General features: G+C 46.7%; 2 protein-coding genes across 3 annotated transcripts in view; both read right to left on the bottom strand.

The window, feature by feature from the left end:
• The window catches only part of LOC134944447 (uncharacterized), a 193,583-nt gene that overhangs the window by 31,157 nt on the left and 135,036 nt on the right, over positions 1-27,390 (bottom strand). The window lies entirely within an intron of this gene.
• Positions 359-27,390, bottom strand: part of LOC134945844 (sodium channel subunit beta-2-like) — a 41,248-nt gene continuing 14,216 nt past the window's right edge. Inside the window, exons 3-4 of one of the 2 annotated variants that reach the window (XM_063935365.1) lie at positions 1,276-1,605; positions 359-1,016 (exon numbers count right to left, since the gene is read on the bottom strand). In XM_063935365.1, coding sequence (XP_063791435.1) covers positions 925-1,016; positions 1,276-1,605 — 422 coding nt within the window. In that variant the 3' untranslated portion in view covers positions 359-924. The remainder of the gene's footprint in view (positions 1,017-1,275; positions 1,606-27,390) is intronic. The other variant, XR_010182151.1, reaches the window with a different exon arrangement.

Below are 27,390 nucleotides of genomic sequence, written 5' to 3'. Positions count from 1 at the left end.
AAGTATAATAATAATAATAAAAATAATATTGTTTATACATTTTTTTCTTCTTCTATTTTTTAATACTTTTTTATCATGGCACTGTTTAGTTTGGGAACAGCTAGCGGACATGTGCTTAAGTTTTGTGTTAGTAATAGGGTGAGATCAGGATCCCGACGGTTGGAATACCGATGGTCAGAATCCAGATGGATCTCTTCTGTAAATATTGAGGTCAGGGATAAGTTTAGGGTTAAGGTTAGTGTTACAGGGTCAGGGGAACAGGTACCATCTCCTGGTGTAAATGGCAGTTTGCAGCAGCTGAGAGATCACACAAGTCCGTTGGTTTGGTGCAACTGGCCTCAACCAGTTTTATTGTGCAACAAAATAGAAATAATCAAAATAAACACAATGCCGTACATCGCTAACACAGGATTATCTTAACTCACTAAAAAATAATAATAATATGTTTTTACCAGGCACAACTAACTGATCTTCAACAGCAGGTTTCTCTCACAGAGACTCCATAGTCTCTCCTTTTCCCCAGGCAGTGTGAGAGAAAGCTGATCAGGCTGACGGCCTTTTTAACACACACCTACATCTAAAAGCCCTAATTAGCATTCTGTGAGGCTAATAGCCCAAAGACCTAAACTGAGCCTAAATGGATGAAGAACCCACCCTCTCTTCTCACATCCAGCCCCAGGACCCTTATTTGGTTCTTACCAAAAGCTCTCAGCAGGACCAACACAATATTCCTGGGGTTTTAAAACACATAGGTAAGAAACCCGGTGGAAATATAACAGCCTGCCACCACTATTTCAGTGATTTTGTCACAGCTATTCTCTGGGGGGATAGTGGGTTTACGGTTAGGCTGTGGGAGGGGAGCGGTTAGGGTTAGGTTACAGGAGGGGTGGGTTAGGGTTATTATTAGGTTTAGGGTTAAAATACTCACTGGGATCCATCAGGATTTTGAAAGCTGGGATGGCGCTGTGGGATTTCTGACTGTCGGGATTTCAACCACCAGGATCTTGATACCATACCTTAGTAATATCATTACATTTAATTACATTATTATATTTTAAAGTTTATGTCTCACAGAAAAGATGATTGCTAGAAAATTCAGTATTAGTACAAACTGTTATTTTAAAATTACTGAAATTTAGCTTATTTGTAGCATACAGTACAGATGTTTTGTAAAATTACTGTAGGGCCATTAAGTCCAATCCTAAACAGTGTATAGTTTCATTTGGGTTACAGTCCACATCGTGAGAACCTTTGCTCTCTATGGTATGTTTTTACCTAGAATATGTAGCTGGAACTCCTTGTGCTGTCTATCTGGACTGTCAATCACTAAGCACTTGTACGTCCCCTGGTCAGAGATGGTCACATTGTGAATGGACAATGAGGCGTTGCCCTGTTTGACTGCCTGCTCATCGATGGCCATTGTGGGACTGGAAACCTTCTCCTTATTGTCATATCTCAGCAGCTCCTTGTCTTCGAGGTACCAGAATATGGCCAAGAACTGGAGGTTCACAGGAGGACTATCCACACGGAACGTACACGGCAGAAGAGTCTGAGTATGAAGTAAAGCAGACTGAGATGCGGGAACAGTGACCTCCAGTCCAGAACCTGCCAGGAGACACCAGTGGTTTAAATAAATGACTGTAGCAACATAACAGTACAATGGTGCTATGTTTAAAGCCCTAATATACTGTACTGCACATTCCTTATTTGTTGTGTGGGGGGCTTTTTGCTGTCCATTATGTCACATTTCTAAGGAAATCCCAAACAATTAATTTCCTTCCTAATCTAACATAGGGTTGCCTTGCCACCTGTGAACACAGATGTCTGGGTAGATACTGCAGAAGGAACCACTGCTTCCAACACCCTGTGTAGCTCCCCATAGAAATGCATATGGAAGAGCCTGGCGGCCATCTTACTTTCTGAAGTCCAACCAGCAAGAAAAGAGGAGCTTCTGGAAGAGCCATCATCCTTGGTAGGCTACTGCGCAACAGTGGACAGAGAGTGTCTCCAGCTGTAGCCAATCATGCTGAGCCCTACAAGAGTCAAGAGTTGGATAGTGCTAGGGTTCTTATAGGATTGATTCTGCCAAGTGGCATTGTTTGCCATGGCACCTACACAGGCAACCAGGACACTGAGCTGACTCCCCACCCTCTTGTCCATAGTTGCTGTAAATGAAAGTCAGTCTCAAAGTGTCACCTGGTGATGGATTTATCATTGGATGATCCTATTCCCATGCAGCTACAGTATTTCCAGCAGGATAGCGCTACTGCCTGCACAGCTCATGTCTCTATGGCGCTACTGATTAATCACAAAGCACATATGGCCACCGCCCACCACAGTCACCCGATTTCACACCGACAGATAAAATGGGTGAATGCAGGTATGCCAGCACATGGGGAACTCATATTTGCAACGGCCTCACTAGGCCCAGTGACTTTTGGCTCATTATGTACTATTTGAGGAGACTGTTTGACCCACCCAGACAGGACCCCTTTGTGCACCTGTACACATTCATCCAACACACTTCTGTCATGCTCTTGAACATTTTCTATTTATTTCATGAAATTAAAACTTTTCAATATTCCTCTTTGTTTTATTCTGTATTTACTTATATTGGTTTATGGATTATTGTTTTTGGAATGAAAATGAATATTAATTTTAGAAAAAAAATATACAATCCTATTAATGCTTTCCTAATTTCAGCACATTACATTGTATGGGCTACAGAAGCAAAAGAGCTGTCCGTACGCTACTGCTATCTTCTGCAAACAGGATGAAACACCTCCACTTTGCTCAGGAATTGGATAGTAAATGTGCCGCATGGTCTGATGAATAATGTTATATATGGTCTTTATACTCACAAACATCACTTTATAAATCATCCTCTATGTAAATACCGATAATAGTTATTTAAACCGTTTAGTGTGCAATAAAAAAAATAAGAATTTACTTACCGATAATTCTATTTCTCGTAGTCCGTAGTGGATGCTGGGACTCCGTCAGGACCATGGGGAATAGCGGCTCCGCAGGAGACAGGGCACAAAAGTAAAAGCTTTAGGATCAGGTGGTGTGCACTGGCTCCTCCCCCTATGACCCTCCTCCAAGCCTCAGTTAGGATACTGTGCCCGGACGAGCGTACACAATAAGGAAGGATTTTGAATCCCGGGTAAGACTCATACCAGCCACACCAATCACACTGTACAACCTGTGATCTGAACCCAGTTAACAGCATGATAACAGCGGAGCCTCTGAAAAGATGGCTCACAACAATAATAACCCGATTTTTGTAACAATAACTATGTACAAGTATTGCAGACAATCCGCACTTGGGATGGGCGCCCAGCATCCACTACGGACTACGAGAAATAGAATTATCGGTAAGTAAATTCTTATTTTCTCTGACGTCCTAGTGGATGCTGGGACTCCGTCAGGACCATGGGGATTATACCAAAGCTCCCAAACGGGCGGGAGAGTGCGGATGACTCTGCAGCACCGAATGAGAGAACTCCAGGTCCTCCTCAGCCAGGGTATCAAATTTGTAGAATTTTGCAAACGTGTTTGCCCCTGACCAAGTAGCAGCTCGGCAAAGTTGTAAAGCCGAGACCCCTCGGGCAGCCGCCCAAAATGAGCCCACCTTCCTTGTGAAATGGGCATTTACATATTTTGGCTGTGGCAGGCCTGCCACAGAATGTGCAAGCTGAATTGTACTACACATCCAACTAGCAATCGTCTGCTTAGAAGCAAGAGCACCCAGTTTGTTGGGTGCATACAGGATAACAGCAAGTCAGTTTTCCTGACTCCAGCCGTCCTGGAAACCTATATTTTCAGGGCCCTGACAACATCTAGCAACTTGGAGTCCTCCAAGTCCCTAGTAGCCGCAGGTACCACAATAAGCTGGTTCAGGTGAAACGCTGACACCACCTTAGGGAGAAACTGGGGACGAGTCCGCAGCTCTGCCCTGTCCGAATGGACAATCAGATATGGGCTTTTGTGAGACAAAGCCGCCAATTCTGACACTTGCCTGGCCGAGGCCAGGGCCAACAGCATGGTCACTTTTCATGTGAGATATTTCAAATCCACAGATTTGAGCGGTTTAAAATGTGATTTGAGGAATCCCAGAATTACGTTGAGATCCTACAGTGCCACTGGAGGCACAAAAGGGGGTTGTATATGCAGTACTCCCTTGACAAACTTCTGGACTTCAGGAACTGAAGCCAATTCTTTCTGGAAGAAAATTGACAGGGCCGAAATTTGAACCTTAATGGACCCCAATTTGAGGCCCATAGACACTCCTGTTTGCAGGAAATGCAGGAATCGACCGAGTTGAAATTTCTTCGTGGGGCCTTCCTGGCCTCACACCACGCAACATATTTTCGCCACATGTGGTGATAATGTTGTGCGGTCACCTCCTTCCTGGCTTTGACCAGGGTAGGAATGACCTCTTCCGGAATGCCTTTTTCCCTTAGGATCCGGCGTTCCACCGCCATGCCGTCAAACGCAGCCACGGTAAGTCTTGGAACAGACATGGTACTTGCTGAAGCAAGTCCCTTCTTAGCGGCAGAGGCCATGAGTCCTCTGTGAGCATTTCTTGAAGTTCCGGGTACCAAGTCCTTCTTGGCCAATCCGGAGCCACGAGTATAGTTCTTACTCCTCTACGTCTTATAATTCTCAGTACCTTGGGTATGAGAAGCAGAGGAGGGAACACATACACCGACTGGTACACCCACGGTGTTACCAGAACGTCCACAGCTATTGCCTGAGGGTCTCTTGACCTGGCGCAATACCTGTCCAGTTTTTTGTTCAGGCGGGACGCGATCATGTCCACCTTTGGTCTTTCCCAACAGTTCACAATCATGTGGAAGACTTCCCGATGAAGTCCCCACTCTCCCGGGTGGAGGTCGTGCCTGCTGAGGAAGTCTGCTTCCCAGTTGTCCACTCCCGGAATGAACACTGCTGACAGTGCTATCACATGATTTTCCGCCCAGCGAAGAATCCTTGCAGTTTCTGCCATTGCCCTCCTGCTTCTTGTGCCGCCCTGTCTGTTTACGTGGGCGACTGCCGTGATGTTGTCCCACTGGATCAATACCGGCTGACCTTGAAGCAGAGGTCTTGCTAAGCTTAGAGCATTGTAAATTGCCCTTAGCTCCAGTATATTTATGTCTCCAGACTTGATCACACTCCCTGGAAATTTTTTTCCCTGTGTGACTGCTCCCCAGCCTCTCAGGCTGGCATCCGTGGTCACCAGGACCCAGTCCTGAATGCCGAATCTGCGGCCCTTTAGTAGATGAGCACTCTGCAGCCACCGCAGAAGAAACACCCTTGTCCTTGGAGACAGGGTTATCCGCTGATGCATCTGAAGATGCGATCCGGACCATTTTTCCAGCAGATCCCACTGAAAAGTTCTTGCGTGAAATCTGCAGAATGGAATCGCTTCGTAAGAAGCCACCATTTTTCCCAGGACCCTTGTGCAATGATGCACTGACACTTTTCCTGGTTTTAGGAGGTTCCTGACTAGCTCGGATAACTCCCTGGCTTTCTTCTCCGGGAGAAACACCCTTTTCTGGACTGTGTCCAGAATCATCCCTAGGAACAGCAGACGTGTCGTCAGAAACAGCTGCGGTTTTGGAATATTTAGAATCCACCCGTGCTGTCGTAGAACTACTTGAGATAGTGCTACTCCGACCTCCAACTGTTCTCTGGACCTTGCCCTTATCAGGAGATCGTCCATTTTCTTTGAAGAAGAATCATCATTTCGGCCATTACCTTGGTAAAGACCCGGGGTGCCGTGGACAATCCAACCGGCAGCGTCTGAAACTGATAGTGACAGTTCTGTACCACGAACCTGAGGTACCCTTGGTGAGAAGGGCAAATTGGGACATGGAGGTAAGCATCCCTGATGTCCCGGGACACCATATAGTCCCCTTCTTCCTGGTTCGGTATCACTGCTCTGAGTGACTCCATCTTGATTTGAACCTTTGTATGTAAGTGTTCAAATATTTCAGATTTAGAATAGGTCTCACCGAGCCGTCTGGCTTCAGTACCACAATATAGTGTGGAATAATACCCCTTTCCTTGTTGTAGGAGGGGTACTTTGATTATCACCTGCTGGGAATACAGCTTGTGAATTGTTTCCAATACTGCCTCCCTGTCAGAGGGAGACGTTGGTAAAGCAGACTTCAGGAACCTGCGAGGGGGAGACGTCTCGAATTTCCAATCTGTACCCCTGGGATACTACTTGTAGGATCCAGGGGTCCACTTGCGAGTGAGCCCACTGCGTGCTGAAACTCTTGAGACGACCCCCCACCGCACCTGAGTCCGCTTGTACTGCCCCAGCGTCATGCTGAGGACTTGGCAGAAGCGGTGGAGGGCTTCTGTTCCTGGGAATGGGCTGCCTGCTGCAGTCTTCTTCCCTTTCCTCTATCCCTGGGCAGATATGACTGGCCTTTTGCCCGCTTGCCCTTATGGGGACGAAAGGACTGAGGCTGAAAAGACGGTGTCTTTTTCTGCTGAGATGTGACTTAGGGTAAAAAAGGTGGATTTTCCAGCTGTTGCCGTGGCCACCAGGTCCGATGGACCGACCCCAAATAACTCCTCCCCTTTATACGGCAATACTTCCATGTGCCGTTTGGAATCTGCATCACCTGACCACTGTCGTGTCCATAAACATCTTCTGGCAGATATGGACATCGCACTTACTCTTGATGCCAGAGTGCAAATATCCCTCTGTGCATCTCGCATATATAGAAATGCATCCTTTAAATGCTCTATAGTCAATAAAATACTGTCCCTGTAAAGGGTATCAATATTTTCAGTCAGGGAATCCGACCAAGCCACCCCAGCGCTGCACATCCAGGCTGAGGCGATCGCTGGTCGCAGTATAACACCAGTATGTGTGTATATACTTTTTAGGATATTTTCCAGCCTCCTATCAGCTGGCTCCTTGAGGGCGGCCCTATCTGGAGACGGTACCGCCACTTGTTTTGAAAAGCGTGTGAGCGCCTTATCCACCCTAAGGGGTGTTTCCCAACGCGCCCTAACTTCTGGCGGGAAAGGGTATACCGCCAATAATTTTCTATCGGGGGAAACCCACGCATCATCACACACTTCATTTAATTTATCTGATTCAAGAAAAACTACAGGTAGTTTTTTCACACCCCACATAATACCCTTTTTTGTGGTACTTGTAGTATCAGAAATATGTAACACCTCCTTCATTGCCATTAACATGTAACGTGTGGCCCTAAAGGAAAATACGTTTGTTTCTTCACCGTCGACACTGGAGTCAGTGTCCGTGTCTGTGTCTGTGTCGACCGACTGAGGTAAATGGGCGTTTTAAAGCCCCTGACGGTGTTTGAGACGCCTGGACAGGTACTAATTTGTTTGCCGGCCGTCTCATGTCGTCAACCGACCTTGCAGCGCGTTGACATTATCACGTAATTCCTTAAATAAGCCATCCATTCCGGTGTCGACTCCCTAGAGAGTGACATCACCATTACAGGCAATTGCTCCGCCTCCTCACCAACATCGTCCTCATACATGTCGACACACACGTACCGACACACAGCACACACACACAGGGAATGCTCTGATAGAGGACAGGACCCCACTAGCCCTTTGGGGAGACAGAGGGAGAGTTTGCCAGCACACACCAAAACGCTATAATTATACAGGGACAACCTTTATATAAGTGTTTTCCCTTATAGCATCTTAATATATAATCATATCGCCAAATAAGTGCCCCCCCTCTCTGTTTTAACCCTGTTTCTGTAGTGCAGTGCAGGGGAGAGCCTGGGAGCCTTCCCACCAGCAGTTCTGTGAGGGAAAATGGCGCTGTGTGCTGAGGAGAATAGGCCCCGCCCCCTTTTCGGCGGGCTTCTTCTCCCGTTTTTCTGACAACCTGGCAGGGGTTAAATACATCCATATAGCCCCAGAGGCTATATGTGATGTATTTTTAGCCAGTATAGGTACTTTCATTGCTGCCCAGGGCGCCCCCCCCAGCGCCCTGCACCCTCAGTGACCGTTGGTGTGAAGTGTGCTGAGAGCAATGGCGCACAGCTGCGGTGCTGTGCGCTACCTCATGAAGACTGAGAAGTCTTCAGCCGCCGATTTCTGGACCTCTTCTCTCTTCAGCATCTGCAAGGGGGTCGGCGGCGCGGCTCCGGTGACCCATCCAGGCTGTACCTGTGATCGTCCCTCTGGAGCTAGTGTCCAGTAGCCTAAGAAGCCAATCCATCCTGCACGCAGGTGAGTTCACTTCTTCTCCCCTAAGTCCCTTGTTGCAATGAGCCTGTTGCCAGCAGGACTCACTGAAAATAAAAAACCTAATAAAACTTTTACTTCTAAGCAGCTCTTTAGGAGAGCCACCTAGATTGCACCCTTCTCGGCCGGGCACAAAAACCTAACTGAGGCTTGGAGGAGGGTCATAGGGGGAGGAGCCAGTGCACACCACCTGATCCTAAAGCTTTTACTTTTGTGCCCTGTCTCCTGCGGAGCCGCTATTCCCCATGGTCCTGACGGAGTCCCAGCATCCACTAGGACGTCAGAGAAATAATATATATATGTATATATGTATAAATATCAAAAAATCTAAAACTACACTCTCCAGGTGACTCTTGCAACCTCATAGCCTTAACATAAGCAGTTTAAATCAAGACTGGTCGTGGTTAATAATAATACAGCGAAGATTGTGACAGTCAGCGATAGATATTGCGTCAGCCAGACACTTGTTCAGACCTCAATGTTACATATTTTAACAAATTAGCCCATCATTACGAATCTTAGAGATTCTGGGGAATTGCCCATAAGATGGATCAACAGTTCCCAGCTGACGGTAAACTATCTGCACAGGTGTCACCAACTATCAATGCATTGACTGGAACACACTCAATAAACCATTTAAACCAGAGCCGGCCCTAATCAATATGATGCCATAGGCAAGATTTTGGCTGGTGCCCCCTAGCACTGCTGCTAGTTTCGCCTCTGACCCTGCACCCCTTTCCCATCACCATCACCCCACATCCATAGCAGTCCTTATTTTGGTGCTTCTACCCCCTATATTTTAAATAGGAACAGTGTGCACATTCTGCGCACAGCCCAAAAAGGGGTGTGTGTTTGCTGGGAAGGGGCACAATAGTACCCCCAATTCAAATTACACCACACAGTAGTGCAACTTTATTCACATTATATCATGCAATAGTGTCCCTTATTCACATTACATCACACAGTAGTATCACTTTACCTTATATACACTACGCCTCACAGTAGTGCCCCTTATTCACATTACACCACACTGAATTGCTCCTTATTCACATTACACCACACCTTATTGCTCTTTATTTGCATTAGAAAACACAGTAGTGCTCTTTCTATACATTACACCACACAGTAGAGCACCTTATACACATAATGCCACACATTAGTAATGCATTTATACACATAATACCACACAGTAATGCCCCTTACACATATGTTACACATTATTACTGTCCTTATAAACATTATGCATATGTATACATAGTAGCATATGGGGATACGTTCAACATAACGGTGGTCGAGGTACCGGTGGTGGGGATGCCAGCAGTCAAAATTCTGGTGCCGCTATCCCATCATGTGGCCAGAATACCAGTGCCGGAACTCTGACATGACTTGAAATGGCGGCATTCCGATCGTAATTGTGCTGTGGACTCTTAAGGTTAGGTCGCTGGGGGGGTTAGGTAAGGTTTAGGCGCCACTGAAGAGGGTTAGGCCACAGGAGAGGGGTGGGGAGGGGGTTAAGTTTAGGCACCACCAGGGAGGGAGTGTTAGGCTGTGGGGAGGGGGGTTAGGTTTAGGCTACGGGAAGGTAAGTATACTTACCAAACCCATCAGGATTTTCTCCATCAGGATGCCGCTGTTGGTCTTAAGATCGCCGGTATCCCGAAAGCCGGTAACACATATCACACCCAGCATATGAATGCACTGTACATACACATACTTACAGTATACATAGTATACATTTACATTGCATAAATACCAATACAAAAAATACATATACAGTACATACGTAGTACAGTATGCATACATACACATATACATACCTATAAGTAGAATATATATACTGTACATAGTGTACATGCAGATCAATTCCACAGCTCTTTCATATTGTCTGGGTGCTCTACCACATGCTGGTGCATATTTTACACGTATAAAATACTGTACATATACATAGAATACACATACATACATACATACATGTATACATAGTATATATACTTATACATACTGTAGAAAAGGCAGCTGGCAGGGAGGGGCTTACAGGAGGGGCTGCTACATGGAGAGTATAGAGATATAATGAACATGTAGGCTCTGGGGAGAAGGGGGATGGGGTGACACTAGACTTACCAGTTGTGCTGAATTCATGTTGAACTTCAGCCTGCAATTTCACCCAGACCAGCAAGCCCCTTGTCTGTGAAGGTTGTGAGGGTGGGGGTTGTCTGTGCTCTGATTGGCTGAGTGACTGTGTGTGTGTCAGACTTGGTTTTGTCTGTGTCCCCGGAGGGGGCGCTAGTGGGTCAGTGGAGGTGGATGGGAGAAAACGAGGAGGCTGGATTATGTTTCTGCGCATGAGCGCAATGATATTTATTATTCAGATGATTCACAAACGGCAGCAGAAAATAACAGTAGAAAATGCAAATGTCAATTGTACAGCGTGACAGCTGAAAGTCTATGGTAACAGAATGAATGGTGACTGATGAAATGATAACCGGTAGTGAAGATAACAGATGAGTGATAACTTGGCAGAGAATATTCCCTCCAAAACCTCGCTACAAACTGTACACCATGTAAGCGGAAAATCTCCCGTAGGAAGATTTGGGCGAGTTTTGGGGCAGAAGGGAGACCCTGGAGAGGAACAAAATGGGCCATCTTGGTAAATCTGTCCACTACAACCCAGATGGTATTGTATCCTTGAGAAGGAGGAAGGTCGGAGATAAAGTCCATGGACAGGTGTGACCAAGGGCGACTAGGAACAGACAATGGTTGTAACTGACCTGCTGGAGACTGACGAGGAGTCTTGTGCTGCACACACTTAGGACAGGATGCCACGAAATCCTTGATGTCAGCTTTCATCTTTGGCCACCAGTATGTCTCAGAGAGGAACTTGAAGGTTTTCAGAACACCGGGATGACCAGTGAACTTGGATTGATGGGCCCAAGACAGCAACTTGGGACGGAGTTCTGGGGAAACAAAAGTCTTACCAGGAGGAGGAGCTGGGGAGACTTGAGATGCAGCAAATACCACTGGACTCAGGATGGAATGTGGAACTGAGTCAGGCGTTTCCTCTTCGGATTCCATAGATCGGGATAAGGCGTCAGCTTTAACATTCTGCGAACCTGGGCGGAAATGAAGCTTAAAGTTAAAACGTGAGAAAAACATAGCCCACCTGGACTTGTCGAGGATTAAGGCACTGGGCTGCCTTTAAATATAGCAGATTTTTATGATCCGTGTAGATGTTGAACGGATGTTTGGCCCCTTCCAGGAGATACCTCCATTCCTCGAGGGCCAGCTTAATCGCCAGTAGTTCTTGATCTCCAAGTAGTTAGCTTCTGCAGGGAGGAATTTACGAGAATAAAATCCACAGGGGTGGATTTTCCCATCGGTTCCCTTCTGGGAGAGAACAGCTCCAACTCCAACTGTAGAGGCATCCACCTCCAACTCGAACGGTCTGTTTACATCTGGCTGGGACAGAACTGGAGCAGACATAAAGGCCAGCTTGATCTTCTGGAAGGCCGCTAAAGCCTCTTCTGACCAGTTGGAATGGTCTGCCCCTTTCCGAGTTAAGTTGGTAATAGGAGCGATGAGAGTGGAGAATCCCCGAATAAATTTCCTATAGTAGTTGGCAAATCCCAGGAACCGCTGAATAGACTTGAGAGAATTTGGAATGGACCAATTGGCAATGGCTTCCAACTTTGTCGGGTCCATCTGGAGATCCGATCCGGAAATTATATAACCCAGAAAGGGTATAGAGGAAACTTCAAAGGTACACTTGGATAGTTTACCGTAGAGCCGGTTCTCACGAAGACGTCGGAGGACTTCACGAACTTGTAGACGATGAGAGGGAAGATCTTGGGAGAAGATGAGGATATCATCCAAATAAACAACGAGGTATTTATACAGAACGTCACGGAAGATTTCGTTCACAAAGTGTTGGAACACTGCTGGGGCATTACTCAACCCGAATGGCATTACCAGGTACTCGTAATGACCATCTCGAGTGTTAAAAGCTGTCTTCCATTCGTCACCACTCCGGATTCTGATGAGGTTGTAGGCACCGCGGAGATCTAGCTTGGTGAAGATGCGGGCTCCTTTAACTCTGTCAAATAATTCGGTAATGAGTGGTAATGGATAACTATTTTTAATGGTAATGTCATTGAGACCCCGGTAGTCAATGCATGGACGCAGTCCTCCATCCTTCTTTTTAACAAAGAAGAAGCCTGCACCAGCGGGTGATGATGAAGGACGGATGAATCCCTTCTGTAAATTCTCCCTGATGTAGTCGCTCATCGCTTCAGTTTCGGGAACAGATAACGGGTAGGTACGCCCCCTAGGTGGCTTCTTGCCAGGAAGGAGATCGATGGGACAATCCCATTCTCTATGGGGCGGCAGGACATCCGCGGCCTTTTCACTGAAGACATCAGAGAAATCTTGATAAGCCGCAGGAAGACTTGACTGGGTTTTTACTTCAGTAGACTTGATTGGACAAACTTGGGCTAAACAGGACTGATGGCAATGTGAACCCCATGAAGTAAGTTGTAACGTTGACCAGTCAAACTATGGATTGTGTAGCTGGAGCCAGGGCATGCCCAAAACGATCTCCTGGGTGGCTTGAGGAATGACTAAGAACTTTATTAATTCTGAGTGTAGGAACCCAACTCCCAAAACCACTGGTGCAGTTTGGTGAGAAATATTCCCCTTGGAGATTCGGCTACCATCCACGGCGGTAATGTAGACTGGGTAAGAAAGTTCACATACAGGCAAGCAAAATTTGTTTACCGCAGCTTGGGTGATGAAATTTCCTGCGGCTCCACAGTCCACTAATGCTGATGCAGACTGAAGCCCAACTGAAGTCTCTAAAGTCACAGGAAGGATAAGGTCTTGATTAGAAGGAGCTTGTCTAGAAGATCCCAACTTGACTCCTCCTTTACAAGTCAGGATCTGGCGTTTCCCGAACGCACTGTGCAGGAATTAATCTGGTGACCTGCAGCCGCACAATAAAGACAAAGTCTCTCACGAAGTCTTCTTGACCGCTCCTCAGGAGTTAGGCGGGACCTATTTATTTGCATAGGCTCATCAGAAGGTGGAGACTGGAACTGTACAGAAGGTATCATCCTTGATCTGCGTGGCTCACTCCGAGCACGTTCATTGTTGCGTTCGCGGATGCGAGAGTCCAACTTGATGCACAAGGAAATTAAATCAGACAATTGTACAGGAAGATCGCGGGTTGCCAGTTCGTCCTTGATCCGATCAGAGAGTCCATGCCAGAAAGCTGCTACCAGAGCTTGATTGTTCCACTGAATCTCTGCGGCCAACGTCTGGAACTGGATGACATATTGTCCCATACTACGGGTACCTTGACGAAGTTGGATTAGGTCTGCAGAAGCTGATGTTGCACGACCAGGCTCGTCAAAGATCCGTCTGAAGGTTGACACGAATTCTGTATAGTTGTTAATCAGAGGGTCGGCACGTTCCCACAGAGGAGACACCCAACTCAAAGCAGATCCAGAAAGTAGAGAGATGATGTAGGCAACCTTGGATCTTGACGTGGGGAAATTATGTGACAACAATTCAAACTGGATTTCACATTGGTTGAGAAACCCGCGACATAACTTTGGGCTGCCATCATACTTGCTTGGCACGGGCAGGTGCAGACGTGACACTGGAGCTGATGCAGCCGGCATAGAAGGACTCACAGTACTGGCAGGTGCTGGAGTAACAGGAACTGTAGAAGTGTGTACACTAGGCAGGGATTGCTGTAGTGTATCTATCCGGGAGGACATCCCTTGCAGGAACTGGAACATCTGCTGCTGCGCAGCCTCTTGACCATCCAGACGGGAGACCAGATTTTGCAAGGCCTCTGACCCCACACTCCGTCCACCATCCGAGTCCATCGATCCTGAACTTACTGTCAGACTTGGTTTTGTCTGTGTCCCCGGAGGGGGCGCTAGTGGGTCAGTGGAGGTGGATGGGAGAAAACGAGGAGGCTGGATTATGTTTCTGCGCATGAGCGCAATGATATTTATTATTCAGATGATTCACAAACGGCAGCAGAAAATAACAGTAGAAAATGCAAATGTCAATTGTACAGCGTGACAGCTGAAAGTCTATGGTAACAGAATGAATGGTGACTGATGAAATGATAACCGGTAGTGAAGATAACAGATGAGTGATAACTTGGCAGAGAATATTCTGGTATGGGAACCAGAGCAGATTAAAACGTGGAGCCAGCAGAGATGGTGTTGTATGGCAAACCTGGTAGCAGAGGCAGGAGTCTGACTATGTCCACAGTGCAGGTGATGAGGCACTGGCAGCAAGCAAGCTGCATCACAGGTGGGGAGATGGAACACACCTGGAGTCAGTCTCTACTGCTAGGCTGAAGCACACAGAGATGGTGGTGAGTGTGAAGCCTGTAGATGGAAGCAGGTATTGCTGGAGCTTGTAGTTCCACGGAGCTGTGAGAAGTAACCAGGAGTACAGAGTCTCAGGTAGATAGCCAGGAACACGGAACAGCAGGTAGGTATCCAGGTACACGGAGGAAACAGGAACCAGATCCTTACACATGAGTCGCAGGAGTGACACAAAGTTCAGGATGCCTGCAGACTGATCCTGCAGCTTCATATATACCCCCTGTTGCACAGTCATTGGTGGAGTGAGGAAAAGTGGGTGCGGCCAAGCACCGGATTGGCCGCCGTATGCTGACTGCTGGAGGCTGTCATGGCGGCGCCCATGCCGCGGCCTAGCGGGAACGCGGCGTGCTACACGCCCGCTGTCACAGGAGCGCTCTAAGGCCCAGGATGGCGTCCGATGGCAGAGACGCGGATGACAGATGAACGCAGGGACCCAGGACGGAGTCCGCAGCGGCGGACAGATGTCACCGTGGTGAGTCGATTCCTGACAGTGTGATGTGTCACACTGCCAATCGTAGCACAGCAGACACTGCTGGGGAGTTCCTGTACTGATCAGGAATCTCCTCAGCGTTACAGTAGGGCATACCAGTGGGCACAGCACAGCAGCTCCCAGTCACCAGTCGACCTTGCATTGGCCACGCCCCCCGATGATAGTGGGCGGGGTTACAGAGCAGGGGAGCCCATGGGGATTTACCCAGCCATGCGGCAGCACTGCAGTCCGGGTCTGAGGTAAGCAGCGGCTTTGAATAGCTGAGGGGGCGGAGCTTCAGACGGGTCTGGGGGAGGGCTCTCAGGTGGATTCGTCGGAGAGGCAGAGTTACAGACAGCCATGTTTTTTTTAACGTTTCAGACGGCAGGCTTGGGGTTCTTTGGGCCTATTTTCAATGGGGGGCCTGGAGCTGAAGCTGCATCCGCCCCATTGTTAATCCGGCCCTGGCTGCAGGGACAGTAGAGGGTACATTTGTCAGCAGCACCTGCTACCGGAACCCACATATGAACAGGACTGCACCCACAAGTAATGTATAATGTGTGTTATATAATGTATTTGGAGTGGCACCATGTGTCACATAATGTTTGGGGGGTACTATGGGGTCTATTCAGGCTGGGCCACAGCCACTCATTCGCACGTGGCGTAATGTGAATTTTGCCTCATACCGTGTGACGTTATGTAAATTTTGTCTCATACCGTGTGGTGTAATGTAAATTGCGGCTCATGCAGTGTGGCTTAATATGAATTTTATCTCTTGGTGTGTGGCGCAATGTAAATTTTGGCTCATACCATGTTACGTAATGTGATTTTTGGCTTATACCATGTTACGTAATGTGAATTTCGTGTGGTGAAATGTTCATTTTGACTCATACTGTGTGGTGTAATGTGAATTTTGGCTCATTCCATGTGAATTTTGCTTCATACAGTGTGAAAAAATTTGAATTTGGTCTCATTCTGTGTGAATTTTAGCTCATTCCATGTGGCATAATGTGAATTTTGGCTCATTCTATGTCGCATAATGTGAATTTTGGATCATTCTGTGTGAATTTTAGCTCAGTCCACGTGGCATAATGTGAATTTTGTCTCATTCCATGTGAATATTGGCTCATTCTATGTGGCATAATGTGTAATGTGTAAGGAGCACCATTACTAGATAGTATAAGTGGTCATACTATTGTGGTGCATAATGTGTATAACACATACTTGCCTACCTGAGCCTCTCCATGAGGGAGAAAATGCTCTGTTCCTGGACTTTCCTGGTAATGTATGATTGCCATCCCCTGTGGTGAGCTAGTTAATTGATAAGAAAGGTGTTTCACCACAGGTGATGGCAATCATACATTACCAGGAAAGTCCAGGAACAGAGCATTTTCTCCCTCATGGAGAGGGTCAGGTAGGCAAGTATGGTATAACAGGTATATGGTGTGGTACACTACACTTAAGCGCACGCCCCCTTTTGAGCAACCACACCCCCTTTTCCAGAGCATGGCGCACACTTAACAACAGCCTTCACTTTTCTATACCCCCACTTCAAAATTTCCACTTCGACCACTGTGTGTGTGTGTGTGTGTGTGTGTGTGTGTGTGTGTGTGTGTGTGTGTGTGTGTGTATATATACATACACATACATATATATTATATATACACATCTGTGTGCTTCTTATTTGAAAGATTCTTTAAATTTACCACCTAATTGTAATTTTCTTTGTATTGATTGAAGATGTTATGATTTTAAATTTAGATTTTAGGGCCCCACTGTCTTAAGTACCCTGGGCCCCCCGAAGCCTTAATCCAGCTCTGACTATATCACCATTCCTTGTTAACGTTATTTTCTAAATCAGCATAGTACCTTTTTATAAATAAGTATTAAATTATTATATATATTATTATATAGTATTATATTATTTAATATACTTATAAGTATATTAAAAACTAAAATACTATCTTTCAAACACTCATTAAGAAATAATATCTTCACTCGTATAGGAAGACAGATGATCATTAGAGCTTGCAACACTAAAAGAAACAAATACATCACACTGAGGGCCTAATTCAGATCTGATTGCAGCAGCAAATTTGTTAGCTAATGGGCAAAACCATGTGCACTGTGGGGGGGGGGGAGCAGATATAACATGTGCAGAGAGAGTAGAGGGGGGTACACTACACACGGAGAGATCAGTGCTTAAATTCTAAGCAATCTGACCAGATTGCTTAGAAGTTAAGCACTGATCTCTCCGTGTGTATATCCCCCCACAGCAAAAGCGATGCGCTGCCCCGTGAGTTGCTATCGCTGGTGCTAGATTGGCCACTGAGTGAAATGAGTGCCCCCCCCCCCCCCCCCATCTGTCTCCCTCGCTCAACACACATCGCGCTGTACTGAGCGGGGGGAGAGATGTGTGCTGAGCAGTCTGTGTTAAGATCGCTCAGCACACACCTCTCCCGTCTGTACTGGCCTTTCGATTTGGGTGGGGTGTGTTCAAACTGAAATCTAAATTGCAGTGTAAAAATAAAGCAGCTAGTATTTACCCTGCACAGAAACAATATAACCCACCCAAATCTAACTCTCTCTGCACATGTTACATCTGCCCCCCCCCCCCCCCCTGCAGTGCACATGGTTTTGCCCAACTGCTAACAAATTTGCAGCTGCGATCAGATCTGAATTAGCCCCTGAATCTGAAACAGTAACAATATTGTAACATTACAGCCCGCAGTTTGTACTGCTACTTAAGATTGCAACATATTATTACAGTAACAGTACATTCACATAGAATGGAGAATTAATAACATATACAACTTGCAGTGAAGAACAATAGACGGATAATATGAATATTGATTTTTAATAAAGACGGAGCTCAGCACTGATTTAAAATGATCTTTATTCACACACACACACACACACACACACACACACACACACACACACACACACACACACATATATTATTTGTTTAATTTTTTCATCACATAATTCTATCTCTAAATTTCTTTTTTATACTTTGCTTTTGTTCAGCCTTACTATACGGCTGAAATTGTTTAATGAGCAATAACAGCTAATTATAAAAGTTATATACAATGATATTCTCTTTTACCTTTTTTAAATGAAAGATTAATAAAGATATTATTGTATTATACGTTTGTGGACAGGGATGAGTGCACCCGACTATAATGGACTCTTCTGTATTCTTGTTTTCTGAAGGTAATACTAATAATACCTACAGATCTAGGCTTACCCTACTGTTCCCTTAAACTGGGACTCTCATGGATTACACAGGTTCTGTGGTTGATTTTAATTCTGCATTCCACCTGGTTTTAATCAGCCACAGAACCTGTGTAATCCATGAGCGTCCCAGTTTAAAGGGACAGTATGGTAAGCCTACATAGATGAGACATCTCCCCATCCCTCTGCACCTACCTGGTCGCTGTTCACAAAACGTCCCCCCCCCCCCCCCCACACCAGCCCCCTGTAAGCCCTCTTCATACACTTACATGTCACGTATAGAAGGAGAATGAGGAAGAGAGATGCAGGCCTCGCCATGCTGGAAATGAGCTGGGTGGATAAATAATCCTGATATGGAAGTCAAAGTCTATCTCCTTCTACTTTCATTTTCACACAGCCTGAAATCCTCAGAGGGATTGAGTATAAACCGGAATGTTCTGGAACACCGGATCGGACCAGCACCCTGCAACAAATTCTGCCATTCTGGAGCTTGTAGTGCTCGTCCATGTCCAGCTGGTGTCCTGTCCATGGGTGTGGGGGCCTGTCTGTGACAGCTGTCACCAGGGAGACGGGGAGGGAGAGATTACAGGCTCCCTGTCATACTTGCCTGTTGGCATTGCAGGGGGCGTGGCGTGGCATATGGGGGTGTGCCAGTGGGAGCGATAACACAAGGGGGCGGAGTGGGGGTTACACCCATGAAATTGTGTCATAGTGACCCCGCTACCCAATGCAGAGATTACCAGCATTTTGTGACAGGGGGCGGGGCTATAATGGCGCATTTCAGTGTGAATCACATCATTGGCCCCTTTTGACTGCGAGTGTGATATGTGTTTGTGTGGGGTGTCCGTCAATCAGGAGACTTGCCCTCTCTTCCAGGGTGCTGGGAGAGCCACCTGATTTTGGGGAGCCTCCCGGTCGTTCTAGGAGAGTAGTTAAGTATGCTCCCTGGATGGGGTAATAACCGCAATGATTCGGACCATACATGGAGGCTGTAATCCGTCCCTCCCCGCCTACGTGATGACAGCTGTCACAGACTCCACCTCCCCTGACAGAGCACCCCCCAGACGGGGCCAGATGGGAATGAGTACTACAAGCTTCAGAGTTTGCTGCAGGGAGCCGGTCCGGTCCAGCGTTCCGGTGCCATTCTGGTTTTTACCTAATCCCATCCCCAGACACTGTGTGACGAGGAGAGAGACAAATATATCATCTGCTTTGAGCATCCGAGATCTAGCTAAACAAAGTTTATATCTGTATAAGAATCTAGTTTGCCAGTTATTTAGTTATTTTGCTCAATGACAGTTTAATAATCTATATTCAATGTTTAAAAACAACATTTTCAGTATCTGAACTGATTGTAGTTTTTATTACATGCTATGCTGCTCTTTCACCCTCTGTTTGTATAAGACTGATAACCCAATAACAACCCTAAATGGCGGTTTAGCTGAGCCCCAGGAGTGGACGAGTGCCAGTTGGCTGCGGATGAATCCTGATACAGGTCTTTATGATAGGTCAAAGGACAAGACTGCAGCATAGCCAACTAACTGGAATTATGATTGGGGGTTCAGAATGACAAAACACCAATCTTATGCAGAATCTTGGCGTGTCCTGGATGGTGTATAGGACCTTTGTGGTGTAGTGAGGAGGATGGCACTACTATCTCAGTAACCTGGGAAGATCTGTATATATAATATCAATCTTAAGAGATACTGAAATAAAAGATAAAAAAATACTTATCCTTTCCTTGTTTATCCTTTACATTCTATTAGTACTGAATGGGGTTATTCTCATTGATACATATAATGAAAGAAATGCCACTATGTGTAAAACATAAAAGCTTATAGGTAACTGTACTCAAGACCACGGGCTTTATTCAGCATCAGGTGCAGTATTGCTTATTTAGCAAAACTGCAACTGCTAGCCGTCGCATGCTGGGGCCCGCCAAGGAGAGGGCAAAGCCGCCCAGCATGCTAATGGCTGCCAGCAATGGGATTGCAATTCAATTGCGATCGCATTGTAGACTGGCAAAATAAGGGAAGCCCCTGCCTGCACAGTCATGCTGAGAAGGCAGGTGCAGCGTGGCAATCTTTCCCGTTGCAGTGTCCGCATGTGACGTCATGAGGCCACACTGAAAATGGCCCAGACCCGCCCACGTTTTCGGAGCCATGACCGCAAAATGCCACTCCACTGACCCCCAATCACCCCACAAACACCTCTGCCTGTCAGTCAGGCAATGGCGTTCGCATCACTGCGATATGATAGCACATACCGGCCTGTGCACGTGCACACTGGGCTGAAAATTGGGAGAATGCGATAGCATTACTGATGTGATGAGTAGTGAATAAGGCCCCATATGTGTGACTCTGATAAACACTCGGTTATAATAATATATGGATGTACATGTAGAGCGTACCCAACTCAGTCAATAGAGATGAGGACAAATCATATAAAGACATGCCTTAAAGAGAGAGCTACATCTGGAAACGCGTTGGGTGAGGAAGTATTGCACAGTGGGATTCTGCACAGCAGCCTTGGAAGGAGAAAACCGCAAGCTGTGCAGTCTGAGAAAAGAAGTCATTATAGGAGTGACCAGGAGGCACTGCACACCATTTACAAAGGAAACCTGTATGGGTCCGATTCAGACCTGATTGCTGGCGTGCGAATTCACAAAGTGGCCGATTATCGGTGGACTGAGCATGTATGTGGATCGTAGTGCACACGCACAAGGCAAAACTGCGAAAAAATCCTGTGTCTTTTCTGATGGCTAGGTGTGTGCAGTCTGATTGACAGGAAGCGGGCGTTCGCCGTTTGGAGGTGGTAACTGTAATTTGCAGCTGGTCGGCGATTTTCGCACAGGTATGCAGACTTGCACGGGGCGGGTATTCACTCTGTCTGGGCGGCGACTATCCAATCGCAGACCTCTGCAAATTCACAGAGGAGCGATTAGGTCTGGTTTACCCCCTATGCTCTTATTAGTGTATACGCTGCCTTTATTTGGTAACACTGTCTTTATTTACCTATAACACCTGTATGCGGACGAATAACCTGCAAATAAATGCCGGGGAAAGCTTTTATCACACTGAAGCACAGAAAGACGCCTTTATAAGATTTGTCCCCATCTCTATCGCGTGAGTTGGGTACGCTCTACATTCACAACCATATATTATTATAGTCAGGTGTCTAGATTCAGTATGATATCCTGGTTGTCGCTATGATGGCGGTCACATGACCGACACTGGCATCCTGACATTGAAGATCCCGACGTCAGAAAGGAGTAAGTATTTTAACCCCCGCTACTCTAACAATAACCTTTAGGGGGTGGCAGCTAGGGTTAACCCCTAGTGTCTAACCCTAATCCTAAAAGTAACCCCAATACTTACCTTCGGGATGGCGCCTGACGGTCTTTCGTCGCCAGTCTCCTGAGTTGTATTGGGATTCCGGCATCGGCCACATGACCGCCGACATCCCATCCATCTCGGTGCTAAACGCATGCCGGGTGTTTATCAGAGTCACACATACGGTCCTGACTACAGTTACCTGTGTACCCTCCTTTCTGTGTTAGAGGTTACATTACTCGTTAGTGCCTCCACAAGCTCAATGTTCCTTTACTCTATGTAGTCTTGCTTAGGTAAGCCTTATATACAATATGTGCTACCAACAGTGGTGCAAGTAGAAATGATTTCTTAGTGGTACTGATAGTAAAAATGGACGTGGTCACACAAAACTAGGAGAGTGGCTACATGACAATATGGGCATGGACACATTATGACACACACCATAATGCCCCTTACACATTATGCCAAACACCGTAATGCCCATTACATATTATGCCACACACCAAAATGTTTATTACACATTATGCCACACACCATAATGCCCATTACACATAATGCCAGACACCATAACACCCATTACACATTATGCAACACACCAAAATGCTTATTACACATTATGCCACACTCCGTAATGCCCATTACACATAATGCCAGACACCGTAACACCCATTACACATTATGCCACACACCGTAATGCCTTACATATTATACCACACCGTAAGGCCTATTACACATTATACCACACACCGTAATGCTTATTACACATTATGCCACACACCACAATGTTATGATTCCCGTACTCCAGACCAGAGGAGATCTTATGGCAGAGGTCTGAGTACTGGAAATATATACTGGTTGTGGGAGCAGGAGAGCCTAGTAACCCCTGGCGCCCTAACTCCGTTGTCTCGCCCGTGTTATCAGAAATCCCCTGCGAGACTATGGTTGCTTGAGCCCATGGCAGCCGCGTTCGAAGGGCGGATTATGTCTGCCCAACCCCGATGCCCCCTCAGGTCTTAATGGGAGACAAAGGGAAATCCGAGACAAGGTGATAACAAGGGGCCCTCTGACTAAGCAACCAGGCCAGGGGTTACAAGCTAACTAACTAAACCAAAAAGTATGTGCGGACTAGCCGCCAGGGAAAAGGACAACCAAAGATCCACTGATCCGTAACTCCTATCCAGCACCGCTGGATACCAGAGTGGATCAGGGGGAGCGGAATCCTCCGCAAAAGCTCCAGAACACAAAGATACAAAATAATAAACAGTAAGCGGTCAAGCCGCAACACACGGCTACGCCGCGACTCACGAACACCACAGGATGTTAAAGGTGCTCGGTCAGACTCCAGGAACAGATGACAATTTCCGAGTACAGGATCACAGAGGACAGGAACAACCGGATTGAGCAGGACTGGAAACTCTCTGTAACCAACACAGGCAAACAGGAAGCTATCACCGGCGTCTGTGAGAAGTCCAAAGGGTGCTTATAACTGTGAGCTCCCCAATCAGGAGCCAGACTGGGTAATCACAAGTAATGCCGTGCAGCTTGCATGCTGCACGGCCAGCACACCAGTATACAATTAGAAAAGACCCAGCAACGGGGAACGCGGCCCGAACGTGGCGTCCCCGTTGCTAGGGTCTGAGCGGCTCCGTGCGCCCGGCGTCTAGCGTTGCCAGGGAGCCGGCGGCTGTACGCGCACGGCGTCCCTGGTTTCTAGGCGCCGGGCCGCACCGACGAGCGGACCCCGGCGCCTAACAGTACCCCCCCCCCCCTTGAGGAGGGGTCAAGGAACCCCTAAAGCCCGGTTTCCGAGGAAATTCTCGAAAAAATGCCCTCTTGAGCCTCGGGGCATGGAGATCCTTATCCAGGACCCAAGACCTTTCTTCTGGACCATAACCTCTCCAATGCACCAAAAAATAAAGCCGACCCCGGGACAACTTGGAATCGAGAACCTTCTCCACCAAGAACTCCTGCTGACCCTGTACAACTATTGGTGATCTCCCCTGAGATATTTTACGAGGAAATCTACTGGACGAAACATATGGTTTCAGCAATGAGCAATGGAAAGTATTTCCGATCCGTAAAGTTTTTGGTAAACGTAACCGGAAGGCAACTGGATTGACTTTTTTGATAATGTGAAATGGTCCAATAAATTTAGGACCCAATCTGGCTGAGGTTTGTCGAAGTTTAATGTTGCGAGTCGACAACCACACCCTATCTCCTACTTTAAAAGTGCACGGCCGCCGGAGCCTGTCAGAAAATCTCTTTTCCTGAAATGCCGCTTTTCTGAGAGCCAGGTGCACTTTTCTCCAAATGAGCCTAAGATGAGAGGTCAAGGTCAGTGAGGAGACAGAGGAATGTTGAAAAAAGGAATTAGCTCTGGGGTGAAAACCAAAAACTGCAAAAAATGGAGACACATTGGTGGAGGAATGACAGGCATTATTGTAAGCGAATTCCGCCAATGGAAGAAACTCAGACCAGTCATTTTGGAGTTTAGCCGAGTACAACCGCAAATATTGTTTTAGTGATTGATTAACTCGCTCAGTCTGCCCGTTGGATTGGGGATGGTAGCCTGACGTTAAAGATAATTTCATCTTCAATGAGACACAAAAAGATTTCCAAAACTGTGCAATGAATTGTGGACCCCGATCGGAAACAATATCAGTGGGTAACCCATGGAGTCTGAAAACATGGAGGAGGAACAAGACTGCCAATCCCTGGGCAAATGGCAATCGGGGAAGAGCAATGAAATGGGCCATTTTACTAAAACGGTCCACTACCACCCATATGACTCGGCATCCGGCTGACAGAGGGAGGTCCACCACAAAATCCATGGAGATATGAGACCATGGCCTAAGAGGAACATTCAAGGGCATAAGCTGACCGATAGGCAAAGAACGGGGAACTTTATGCTGTGCACAGACCTGACACGAAAAAACAAACTCCTTAATGTCTTTGGAAAGACCAGGCCACCATACTGAGCGGGAGACTAATTCCAAAGTCTTAGCGATTCCCGGATGCCCGGCAACTTTGCTATCATGAAACTCCGTCAAAACAGTTGCTCTCAAAAACTCAGGGACAAAAAGACGACCAGCAGGAGTATTTCCAGGAGCCTGATGTTGAAGCAGCTTTAACTGGGTAAATAAATCCTGTGTGAGGCCTGCCCGAATGACTGAAGACGGAAGTATGGGAGTAACAGGACTGTTGTCTTGAACTGGAAGAAAACTGCGTGACAGGGCATCTGCCTTGGTATTCTTGGAACCTGGCCTGAAGGTGATAATGAATTTGAAACGAGTAAAAAATAAAGCCCAACGAGCCTGCCGGGCATTCAGTCGTTTAGCAGATTCAATGTATTGAAGATTTTTGTGATCAGTCAAAACTGAAATGATATGAGTCGCTCCCTCAAGCCAATGCCTCCACTCCTCGAAAGCCCATTTAATAGCCAGCAATTCCCGGTTACCAACATCGTAGTTGGATTCAGCAGAAGAGAATTTCCTGGACATAAAGGCACAAGGGTGTAATTCAAGGGAATCCGGATCCTTCTGAGATAGGATAGCCCCTACTCCAACCTCTGAGGCATCAACCTCAACAATGAAAGGCAATTCTGGGTTGGGGTGTCTGCGGACAGGGGCTGAGACAAAGGCTTGTTTCAAGGCCTGAAAAGATAGCTCGGCTTCACGTGACCAATTGGTAGGATCCGCTCCCTTCTTAGTCAGTGCCACAATGGGAGCAACTAGGTCAGAGAAAGAGTGAATAAATCTTCTATAGTAGTTCGCAAACCCTAAAAAGCGCTGAATTGCTTTTAAGTTGGTGGGTTGCGCCCAACTAAGGATGGCTTGGAGCTTCTTTGGTTCCATACGGAATCCCAGAGGGGAAATAATGTATCCTAAAAAGGATACCTCCGTGACATGAAATTCACACTTCTCCAGCTTGGCATATAGGTGATTTTCACGTAATTTTTTTAGAACCTGACGCACCTGGGTAACATGTTGTTCTACAGAGTCAGAATAAATCAAAATATCGTCTAAGTAGACTACAACGAATTTTCCAAGAAATTCACGGAGCACATCGTTAATGAGATCCTGGAAAACTGCCGGAGCGTTAGACAGGCCGAATGGCATAACCAGATACTCATAGTGGCCTGACTGAGTACTGAATGCCGTTTTCCACTCATCCCCTGACTTGATTCTGATGAGGTTATATGCTCCTCTCAGGTCAATCTTAGAAAAAATCACAGCCGAACGTAGCTGATCAAAGAGGACAGAGATCAGTGGCAGAGGGTAAGTATTTTTTACTGAGATTTTATTCAAGGCTCTAAAGTCAATGCAGGGTCTGAGTGAACCATCCTTCTTCTCTACGAAGAAGAAGCCTGCACTTAAAGGGGATTTAGATGGCCTGATAAATCCTTTCCCTAGGCTTTCTTTAACATACTCATTCATGGCCACAGTTTCAGGTCCGGACAATGCATATAACCTTCCCTTAGGCAAAGTGGCACCAGGAATTAGCTCAATAGCACAATCATAAGGCCTATGGGGAGGCAGAATATCCGCATTGCCCTTGGAAAAAACATCAACAAAATCCTGGTATTCCACAGGAATGGGTGCGGGAATGGCAGCAGCTATTCTGATGGGAAGCGTAATACATTCCTTATTACAGATGGTACCCCATTGTGAGATCTCCCCCGACTGCCAATCAATGATGGGATTATGAAAGGCCAGCCAAGGGTGACCCAGAACCACTGGAACTGCTGGGCAATGGGTGAGGAAAAACTAAATTTTTTCAGAATGCAGAGCTCCTACCGAGAGTAGAACAGGAGGTGTACAGAGGGAAATAACCCCATTGGACAAGGGACTCCCATCTAAACCATGCATGGTGATACACCTACCCAAGGCTAACTGAGGAATACCTAAGGTCTTGGCCCATGTCAAATCCATAAAGTTCCCTGCAGCTCCACTGTCCACAAAAACAGAGACCGAGGAACAGAGGCTGCCAAAGGAAACTTTAGCTGGGACTAACAGTGAATTATTTGAGGAGATAAGCTGCAGACCAAAGTGAACCCCCTCACAATTCACTTGGTCGAGACGTTTCCCGACTTGTTCGGACAACTACGGGCAAAATGTCCCTTACCTCCACAGTATAAACAAAGACCAGAATTTTGCCTTCTGGTTCTTTCTTCAGGAGACAGTCTGGAGAGACCTATCTGCATAGGCTCCTCTATGTCCACAGGGATGGAAAAAACACAAGGAGTTGACCCGACAGATGCTCCTTTTTCAGCCCTCCGCTCTCTGAGCCGACGATCAATCTTAATAGAGAGCTCCATGAGTTTATCGAGAGTCTCAGGAGCGGGATACTGAAGGAGACTGTCTTTTATAGACTCAGATAAGCCGAGGCGAAACTGACTGCGCAGGGCTGGGTCATTCCATCCACAGTCGTTCGACCAACGGCGAAACTCCGTACAATAAATCTCTGCGGGATTCCTACCCTGTCTGAGAGCACGCAACTGACTCTCGGCGGATGCCTCTCTATCAGGGTCGTCATACAATAGCCCTAAAGACTTTAGAAAGGCGTCTACAGAAAATAAAGCCGGATCGTCTGTCTTTAAACCAAAAGCCCAGGTCTGAGGATCCCCCTGAAGCAGAGAAATAATAATTCCAACCCGCTGAGCCTCCGTACCTGAGGAGACTGGTCTCAAACG

Source organism: Pseudophryne corroboree, chromosome 7, assembly GCF_028390025.1.
Source record: "Pseudophryne corroboree isolate aPseCor3 chromosome 7, aPseCor3.hap2, whole genome shotgun sequence".
In the NCBI taxonomy this organism is placed as follows: domain Eukaryota; kingdom Metazoa; phylum Chordata; class Amphibia; order Anura; family Myobatrachidae; genus Pseudophryne; species Pseudophryne corroboree.
This window is presented reverse-complemented; position numbering and strand designations above follow the sequence as displayed.